At 63.0% G+C, this 9924-nt stretch overlaps 3 protein-coding genes across 3 annotated transcripts; 1 reads left to right on the forward strand and 2 right to left on the reverse strand.

Annotated features, from left to right (window-relative positions):
- Positions 1–535: 535 nt before the first annotated feature.
- Positions 536–3118, reverse strand: PAN0_086d6656 (uncharacterized protein; the record flags this gene model as incomplete). The annotated part of the gene is made up of 1 exon (XM_014797907.1): positions 536–3118. The coding sequence occupies one exon, from the start codon at positions 3116–3118 to the stop codon at positions 536–538; it is 2583 nt and encodes an 860-aa protein (XP_014653393.1).
- A 293-nt stretch (positions 3119–3411) lies between these two features.
- On the reverse strand, positions 3412–7140 carry PAN0_086d6657 (coatomer protein complex, subunit alpha; the record flags this gene model as incomplete). Its single annotated transcript, XM_014797908.1, has 1 exon — positions 3412–7140. The coding sequence occupies one exon, from the start codon at positions 7138–7140 to the stop codon at positions 3412–3414; it is 3729 nt and encodes a 1242-aa protein (XP_014653394.1).
- An 801-nt stretch (positions 7141–7941) lies between these two features.
- Positions 7942–9558, forward strand: PAN0_086c6658 (uncharacterized protein; the record flags this gene model as incomplete). The annotated part of the gene is made up of 1 exon (XM_014797909.1): positions 7942–9558. One exon carries the CDS (start codon positions 7942–7944, stop codon positions 9556–9558), a length of 1617 nt encoding a protein of 538 aa, XP_014653395.1.
- Between the last annotated feature and the right edge of the window lie 366 nt (positions 9559–9924).

A 9924-nucleotide genomic window follows, 5' to 3' on the forward strand; every position in this document is an offset into this window, starting at 1 on the left:
TTTTTTTTTTTTTGTCTTTTTCTTTTTCCAATTCGCTCGCCCCAGCCTTCCCCACCCAAAACCGGTCAAGCCAGAGAGAGGAGGTGCAGCGAATCTGTCGAGAGATGAGGCGCGGCAGCCCAATCACACGCGCCAGGCTCAGCAGCTCAGGGTCTGGTCGCATTGCGATATGCACATCTCTCGCCCTGCCCGCTTCGGCTTGCCTCTTTTAGTAATCTCAACTGCCTCTTATGGTAGTCCGTAGCAGCGGCCAAGTGATTGGATGCGCATCCTCATCCTCATCCTCGTCCTCATCCGCGTTCTTTCAGCCGCCCATCGCGTGCCAACGCAGCCCCTCTGCTCGTCGGCCCGCATGCCGCATGACCGTGCAAGCGGCGCACTTGCATCCTTTGAGCCAGCCGCCAAATCCGAACTCTTCCTCTCCTTCTGCACAGGCAATCACAGTTTTTGTAGCGTGTAAGATCGTCAGTGCCGTCGATTCCTTTTCCGTAGGCGAATGTGCATGGCCGGCAATAACCGATTGGGTGTCGGAGGATCAGATGCCAAAGCTCGGATACTGGTGAGCGAGCTTGCGCAGCTCGGTATCGCAATCTACAATGCTCATCTTCCTGCCCGCCAGCACCATGTACGTCTGACTCGCACCTCCCTCCTTGTGCAGGCGCTGTCGACTGGCCGTCCACGTCTTGCCGTGACTCGAGCGCGAAAACGTCTCGAGCACGCCGTGACGACGCATGAGCTCGTGGGCAGATACACAGTGCGCATCCGCCACCACCTCCACCTCGCCATCGTTCTCGCCTGTCGCCGAGAGTGTACTGTGCATCGTCTGTGTGAGCCCATCGATGTGAACGAATCCTACGCTGTCGCTTGGAGGCGGTGCGGAGCGCGCATGGTCGTTGAGAAGCCGCTGCATACGTCGCAACACCATCCACACGTCGTCCAGCAGATCATTCGACGTGACACTGAGCGTTGACCCGCTGTCCAAGGGGAGGCGCTCGATCAGCACCATCGTCAGCAGTCGGCGGGTGGTGAAGAGGACCCGGTACGGCGTGCACCTGAACGGCTCCTCCTGCAGTGCCAATACGCTCTCGTGGCATAACGGCTCCTCAGCACCCCCGACGTGCACTCGGAAGCTCTCGAAAGGCTGCGCAGTCTCGTGGCCCCATCCGTCCAGCTCAAAGTCGTGGTGCTGCCCGGCACCCAGCGATGCATCTTGCGAATCTCCACCGCTGGACAGCTGTGGCGAATTCGTCGACACCGTCGCTTCCGACCGAACCGCTTTGCTGTACCATGCCGCCGAGGTCACCGAGATCGAAGGAAACGCCTTGGCACTCGCCGTCGTCCCAATCGACGCCGCGTCCGCATCCCTGTCGTCCACAGCCTTGCTCGCCGGTGCCACGGGTTCAGCTTCGTCCGGCTGCGCGGCGGCCTCATCTGCATGGCTGGCTTCTTCGGCTCCCAGCGCTTCCGCCAGCTCGTCGACGTCCACCTCGGGCTCCAGGATCGACACCTTGGTCACCACGCTCGCATCCGCCTCGGCGCCACTCGTATCGAACGAAGCGTCGGCAAATCGCTCCTGCTCCGACACCTCGGCCTCGCGCGACGCTGCGCCATCCTCCCTCGACCCCACCGACGCACTCGCCAGTCCCAGCGACGCGCCCAGGCCACGCAGCGCAAGCTCGGCACCGTTCCACACCTTCTCCCCCGCATCCTGCAGCGAACCTAGTGGGCTCGCCACATCGCCCGCCTTGCCGCCCCCGCCATCGCTAGGCGCCATCGAGATCGCAGACGCGCCTGCCGCGTTCTCCTCGGTCGCTGGTTTGGGCTCGGGCGTTTCGGTGCGAGCGGGCGTCTCGCTGCTGCGTAGGCCCAGCTTGCCGAGTCCACTCAGCATGCCGCCCCAGTTGGACCAGCGTGTGGAGTCGCTTGTCGTCGATGCATGGCTCGACGCGCTCGTGGAGCGTTGCTGCATGGCAGGCGAAGACACCACGCGCATCTTGCCTGCACCCGTACCGTTGGACAGCAGCCCCGTACGCACATCGCGCTTCGTACTGCTCGAACCACGTTCCCGAATGGCGCCCGATGTGCCGCGTCGGCGTCCGTCGCTCGTACTTGCTACCGCCGCTGCACGCACCAGCTCGCGCTCCCGTTCCAGCCCTGTTAGATGACTCACTACCCGCCGTAGCAGCTCCGCTTTCGTCGCTGCGTCCATCTGCCCTGCCTCTCTTTGTGGTTGCGTGGGTTTGGTGTCGCGTGGGTCGTCGAAACAGCCTGCATCGCTCGGCGGCCATAGAAGCTGGGTATCGGAAAGCACGACCATCTCGCGCTCTCGACCTAGCCGCTGTGCAACATCCGACCGCATGAGCTCTTCGATCCTTTCGCGTGGTCCACGCGGTACCACAGGATACGCCTGTACACACTCCGCCAACAACCCGTGCTGCTTGGTCGACCCTGCATTCGTTGCAGCCTCCAAATCCCAACTCCACGCCCAGACGGAAAAGTACTTTTCCAGCGACCGTTCCAGCCCCACCCTCCCCGTCTTCTGACTAAGAACATGTGCAGGTCCACCATTGAGTAGCGTCCAATCGATCCACGATCTGCGAATTCCTTCTTCCAACCAAGCATCTGGAAGCAGGTCGTCGTGAAACTCGCGCTTCGGTTTGGCATCGGCTGACGAGGTGGTGGTGGTGTAGGCAAGGTCGATGCTAGCATGGACCCAGACACCCGCCTCTACCTCGACGAGGATCATCCGTCGTTTGCTTGAATGCACGTTCCACGTCCGACCCGCATCATCGCTGGGGGAGGAATGGACCATGCTGCAGAATTCGATCATGCCTTTGGCTACACCGATCTGACGAAGCATTCGATCTTTAGGAGCTGCTCGAGCGCGACTGGTGTAGAAGAGGATTTGGGCGGATTCACGCTCCTCCTCCAGAGCATCGGGATCCTGCTCGGCGTCATCGTCTTGTTGCGCGCGATGGGACTTGGGTGGCTTGAGTGCAGGGCAGAAGATGGTAAAGTACGATAGCGATGCCGGCTTGAATGTTGGTCCCGCCGACGACGACGACGATGTCGAGCTGGACGATGCTCCAAGCGCCGTAAACGACGGCAGAAACGACATGCCCTCTCCCAGCGAAAAAGCAGCGGTGAATAAGGATTGCGATGTGGCGCAAAGGCAAGGAGCATGGGTTGGAAAGCTCAAAGTAGTGTTGCTTTGCGCTCCGGCCCAAAGTGGAGGCGCGTGCGTGCTTCCGTGCTTCACCCGCCGCCACGCACCCCATCAGCGCGCGTTTCGCACACGCCTCTCAACTCACCAGCTCTCTCTCAAGCAACACACGCCGTCCTCTTCAACGCACGCACTCCCATTGAACACGCGCGCATACACAATATCTACAAAAGCCGCCAGATACGTCTTCACTTGGCAAAGCTGCGCAGGCCCGACGCGAGCCTGCCCACCTGGGAGATCTGCGAGACCTTGCAGAGCGACCCCTTGAACTCGGGCAGGTAGCGTGCGCCCGTGAGCGGGTCCGCCACCGACCCTGCGCCCGCCGCCGTAATAAGACGGTGCGATCCGGCACAGATGACAAACGTCTGCTCGAGCGGGTCGTACCCGGCCACCTCGACCGCATCGCGCGGACTGCGCTCGGCGAGCGAGATGATCTGCTGCGCCTTCTGCGCCACGGCGGGCGCGGGCGACAGCGCCACGAGCCGCTTGGCAAAGCTCGCCGCCATGGCCAGATTGTTCACCTTGCGCGCCTCGGTCATGGCGCTGCGCAGCGCCAGCGTCTGATGCTGCGGCTGCAGCTGCGTATGCGTAAACAGCGCCGCCAGCTCCAGGTTGCGCGCCACATTGTCCGGCTCCGTCTGCACCAGCTTGCGCCGCCCAAGCTCGATCGAAACGCCCAGAATGTACTCGCGGCACAGCACCACCAGGTCCTGGATCTCGGTCGCCTCGGCCTCGCTCGACGCCGGCGTCAGCACGAGCTGGTGCAACAGACGTCGGAAGATCGTCTCGGCCTCGGCGAGCTTGTTGGCGCTCACGGCGCGGTAGCCCTCCTGCAGCTCGCCCGAAGCGAGCGCCTTGACCGAGCGCGGCGACGCCGGATGCGCCTGCGTCACCTTGCCGTCGCTCTCTTCGTTGTTCCTGCGCAGATGCACCTCGATGGGGCCCACGCCCGGCGCCGCAGGCAGATAGCTGCGCGCGGCGAGGAACGACGACAGGAAGAGCGGCTTGAGCGGCGCAAAGTCGACGATGCCCGCCTGCCGCGAGAGCAGCGTCATGGCCGTCTCCACCGAGCCCGCAGCGGCGTGGTCGGCAGCCACGGCCGAGTTGCGCAGCCAGTGTTCCGCCTCGGAGCTGCCGGCGGCCAGTCCGTCGAGCGGCGCATCGTGGAGCGGCGCCACCACCGCCGCCTCTTGCTCGGCCAGCGCCACCTCCTCCTCCTCTTCCGCCAGATCCCACGCCTCTTCGGCCTCGCCAAAGTCCTCGGGTTCGGCATCGAGTGCATCCTCGTCGTCGTCGTCGTCCGATTCTTCGAGCGCCTCGCCGTCGAGCCACGACTCGATGTCGTGCGTCTTGGCGCCGTTGAGCGCATTGTCCTTGAAGATCGGACCGCCCTCGTTGCCGGCGACGAGCGCACGGTCAAAGTAGCTCTGCTCGGTGCTCACAATCGGCCAGTTGTACTGGAACGCCTGCGACACGGCGGTGGGCGGCGCCAACTTGGACGAGCCCTCGCCGAGGCTCAGCTGTCGGTCCACCTCGGCGGCCTCCTCCTCCATGCCCGCCTCGGCAGCGATGGCCGTCGCGCGGTCATCGAGGCCGTTGGACTTGGCCGCGGCGTAGGCGAGCGCAGGCAGACCGACGTCGACGAGCACGCTGGCGCGGGCATCGGCGTTGCCGAGGTAGAGCGCATTGTGGAAGCGGCTGAGATGGTCGCCGCGCTTGTCTGCGATGACGGCCATCTTGGCGAGCTTGTCGGTGTTGCCGGTGATGAGATAGAGGAAGCTGAGCTTGTCGAAGCTCTTTGTGCGCTGGTAGGCGCGCTCTACGATCTTGTGGTTGCCCTGGCGCAGCGCGGCGGTGGCGAGGCGCTCCCACACCTCGTCGACGTTGAGCGACTCGGCGGTCTCGAGCGCCACGTCGAGGTTGCCGCACTCGATGGCGAGGTCGAAGCGCGTGCTCTTGTCCTGGACGAAGTGGAGGGCGATCTCGGGGTAGCCCTTCTTCTGGAGGAAGGCAATGATGGCCTGACCGACGAGGTTGGAGTTCTTGATGATGGTGAGCACGTCGTCGTACTTGCCCTGGACGAGCGCAAGCTTGAAGCGGAACTCGGTGGGGTCGATCTGGATGTTTTGCGGGCGGGCCAGACGGTCGAGGCACGAGACGGTCTTGCCCTTGACGCGCGTGAGGTAGACGGGCTGCTCGAGCGTCTTGATGATGCCGTTGTCGCCCTGGGGCAGCGCGTACTTGATGTGGTTGAGCGTGCTGTAGAGGAGCACGCCGCTGTCGTCCCAAGCGGCGCTCTTGATGCGGATGGTCTCGTGGATCAGGTTGGACGAGGCGAACGACTTGTCGGCGAGCGTGATGGTGTGTTTGCTGAGCAGCGCGACCATGCTGCCGTCGATGCTCCACACAACGTACTTGACGGGCGGGCTCGTAAGTTCGGCGAGCGTCTTTTGCTGCTGGATGTCGTAGAGGATGACGCCGGTGGCGGTGCTGAGGATGAGGCTGGCGGTGCCGCCAAAGAAGATCTCGTTGGTGGGCTGGGGTGGCGTGATGGTCTTTGTGACTGCGTTGTTGAGGTCGCGGATCTCGATGGTCTGGGCGGCCTTGTCGAGCACGGCGAAGCGGTTGCGTGCGACAAAGATGGCGCTGGCGCCCTGGCCTCGCTTGCCGACGCTCGACGACTCCGCGAGGTCGCCGCCGGCCTCGCGCGGGAGCGGCGCGACGTCAAAGGTGCCCTGGTCGCCGCTGACCGAGGTGACGATGACGGAGCGCTCTGCAGGGTTGTAGCTGAGGGTGCGCGGGGGGATGTACTGGTTGCCGAGGCGCTTTACGCTGAGCAGGGCGTGGTCGGCGCCGGTCGAGTAGTCGAGCGAGCGGACCTGCTTGTCGCGAATGTAGTAGAGCGTGTTCTGGTGCACGGAGAAGGCGGGGCGTTCGCGCTCGAGCTTGAAGACGATGAGGCCGTTGTCGTGTCCGGCGGCAAAGAGGTTGAGGGTAGGGTGGGCGGTGAGGACCCAGAAGCGGTCGGACTCGCGGCGGAAGGTCTGTACGGCGGTGCGCTTGCCCATGTCCCAGACGCGGATGGTCTTGTCCTCTGCGTCGGAGATGATGAGCTCGTGGCGCGGGTGGAAGAGGGCGGAGGAGACGTTGTTGAAGTGGCCGCGGCAGGTGTCGACCTCCCAGGCCTTGGAGTCGGACATCCGCCAGAGCTTGATCTGGCGGTCGTCGCCGGCGGAGACGATGAGGGGCAAGGTCGGGTGGAAGGAGGCCCAGTTGATGCCGCGGTCGTGGCCCTCGAGGACGTACTTGACCATGGCGTCGGTATTGCCAAAGAGGTCGGCCTGACCGGAGTTGGCGCGTGCGATCTGCTCCTCGATGCTCATGGGCTGTGCCGAGGTGTTCTTCTTGCGGAGTCCGCTGATGTCCCACACGCGAACGGTCTGGTCCATGGAGGCGGAGACGATGAGGTCGTCCTTGGGGTGAAACTGTGCGCACATGACGTAGTGGTTGTGACCGGTGAGGATGGCGATGCAGGTCCTGCTCTGCCAGTTCCAGATGCGGATGGTCTGGTCATCGGAGGCGCTGAGGATCCAGGGGTGCTCGTGGTGGAAGAAGACGGTGCGGACGTAGTCGAGGTGGCCGTTGAGGGTGAAGAGGCACTTGCGGGTCTTGTGATTCCACACCTTGATCTTGTAGTCGTCACCACCGCTGACGAGGAGGGGCTGGGAGGGGTGGAAGCAGATGCCGCGAACGGGGCCATCGTGCTCCTCGAGACGGTCGTAGATGGTGCCGGTCTGGTAGTTCCATAGCTGGATGGAGCCGTTGTGGAGCGAGGATGCCAAGAGCGGGAGGCGCGGGTGGAAGGCGATGCCCTTGACGCGGTTCGACTTGGACTCGAACTTTGTGAGCATCTGCATGATGAAGAGGAGCGTGCTCGAGAGAGTCGAGCGGCCCGGTGCGGATCAATCAAGCGAGGCGATGGCGACGCGGGCCAGGCAGGCAGGCAAGCTCGTGCACGCTTGGGGGAATTTGCAGTGGCCGCGTGGCAGTAGAGCGGCAGAGGGACGCCGAGAGAGGAAGGAAAGGAAAGACTGCCGATGATGGACGGGCAAGTCAGGTTGATGGGCGAGGGAGAGAAGGAGGTGTTGAGAAGATGTGAGCGCGCGATGCCAACACCCACCGACCAACGCACGGGGAGGCGGCGCCGTTGGCTCTCTCTCTCTCTGCTGCTGGTCTGCTGCCCTGCTGGTCTGCTGCTTGGCTGGCTGAGACGTGTCAGTGCGTGTCTCTCAGCTTTGTCTCTCTCTCTCTCGCCTGGTGCTGGTCTCGCGCCTTTAGCAGTCGACGTGGCTGCGTGGCTGCCAGCTGCTCGGGAATGGCCTGTGCTTGGCTCGCTCAGCTGTCCGCCCTTCTTCGCGCTGCGATCCCATTCGAGATCACTGATTTTCGGATCGAAAAATGTTCGATTTGTGAGGTAGCTTCGACCTAACTTTGATGACACGTAGTCATTGGCTCACGTGACGTCTCCAGGGCGCGTTCTGAGATTGAAGCTCTTTGAGGCGGCTGAGGCTGAATGCAACACGGCCGCTGCAGAAGCAGAGAGGGTCGAGCTCGCTCCACTTTCCGCCCAGCCGCTCTCTTGGCCATCATCTTGGTCGCAGTCGATTGCGCAACAAGCTTGCCACCATGCCATTGGTGCGCTTCTAAAGTTGTACTACATGGCGTCTCATCCATCCACACCTCAGGACCAATTGCGGCGCCGAGGCCCGCGCACACGAGGAGCGCGATGCAGTCATTCGTCTCGGCTCGATGTGCCCCTACTCGACATGGGCTCAACCATGACCGCGCAGCTGGCGCACGAACGCAACGGTCTACTGCTCTCGCACGCCCACTCCTCCGATCATAGCGACCGCTCTCGCATCCTGAACGCACTGCGTCGCGACAGTGTCGATCTGTCCAAGGCGCAATCGCACGGCCACTGCAACCAGCTCACCGCCAAGCTCGCCGAATGCCTCGTCCACCACGTCCTCTTTGCAAAGGGTCAGCTTCCCGAACCAGTCAGTCTGCTCCGTAAACGACGCCAGATCGATGCTGCCGAGTCTCGACCCTCGACACGCAAGCGGTCGCGCTCCAGCTCCGCCAGGCAACGGAAGGAATCCAAGCTGCTCGCTAGACTCGACCAGCTCAGGCTCCACCTCGAACAGGCTGCCCAGCAGCTCGCCGCTTTTGTCGCGACCAACGGCGAGGGGCCTTCGCGCCATCCCTTCCCTGGCGCGCTCGGAGCTGTGTCGCCCAACGACCTGCGGCTGCTCGTCGTCATCGGCGCAAGTGCCGCAATGCCGCGCGAGGTGTTTGTGCTCGATCTGATTCAGGCCATCGGCAGGTGCACCTCTGCCCACGACGCCGCTCAGCATCTTCTCAATAGCTGCGACGACCCGGACGACCAAGAGCACGAGAATGTCCATGGCGATGACGACAGCGATGCATGCCTCGCAAACCTCGGTTCCGACGCTTCCGAGCAGCGGCGCAGCATGGCGAGGGACAAGACGAGCACCAACTGGGAGCGCAAGCTCGTGCGTCTGCTCGTGAGCGACGAGCGGCTGGAGGACTTCATGGCGTCGCCGCTAGCTCCGACGCGCGTCCACCTCTTCCTCAGCGCGCCCGCCTCGTTTCGCTGCGCCGGTTGGTCCGCACGCAACCACCTCGACTTTGATCTCGACGCGCTCTGCGAACCCACGAGCGACTCGGAGACCAGGTGGCACAAGTCGGCGTGTGGATCGTCGTCGTCGGTGGCCGACTCGGCGCTGGACGACAGTGCATCCGAGCACGTGGGCGAATCGAGCATGAGCTCCATCTCGCAAGACAGCAGCCGGCCTCCGTCGGCAGCGGACAAGCAGTTTGGCGTGGGCAGCTCGCCTACTGAATGGCTGCCCACATGCAGCAGTCCACTGGCCGCCACTGATGACGCTCAGAGTCTTGACGTCAGCCGCACGGGCTCATCGCTCGGATCCTCCACCGTGTACGGCCACGTCGATCCGTCGGTCGAGGCATCTGAGCCTCGACGTCGTTCACGCGAGCCGAGGGCAGGTAGCCTGTTGAGCCGCAACCTCATCCGTGCACGCACGCGGCATGCTTCGCTGGCAGCATCCGACTCGAGCTCTGTGCGCTCGCTGCCCGTGTCGCTCAAGCGGGCGCCGCGATGTGCAGGTGTCCAGATCGACTTTGCCGACCCAGCCGTCGACGCTACGTCTGCCCCTGCCCCCAGTCCGGCGGTGTCGACGCTCGAACGTCGGTGCTGGTTCCAGTGCGATGCTGTGCTCGAAGGCTTTCGCTAGATCACCCGTTGTCTGCTGTAGTATAAGCTTGTCCTGCAATATCTTTATCGTGTATGTTCTTACTTATGCATGATGGTGAGAGGTGCGATGGTGAGAGTTGCGATGCTTGTCGGCAAGGTTGGAGCAAGCCGACGTCACCGAGCAGCCAACCTCGACGACTGATGCAAAGACGATCTGACATTTTGACGCCTTTTTCATGGACCCGCGGCCGAGATTGGATGAATCGCAGGAAAGAGGAGCGGCGGCGGGACGGCACGAATTCCTGCGGGCTGTGTTTAGCATTTTTGAAGGGGGCTTTTTGACCCTGAAGATCCCGCGCCTTGGTTTTGAAATTGCGAGAGCTGTGGAAATTCGAAAAAAAAAAAA

The sequence above is a fragment of the Moesziomyces antarcticus genome (genome assembly GCF_000747765.1).
Source record: "Moesziomyces antarcticus DNA, scaffold: scaffold_v10086, strain JCM 10317, whole genome shotgun sequence".
Classification (NCBI taxonomy): Eukaryota; Fungi; Basidiomycota; class Ustilaginomycetes; order Ustilaginales; family Ustilaginaceae; genus Moesziomyces; species Moesziomyces antarcticus.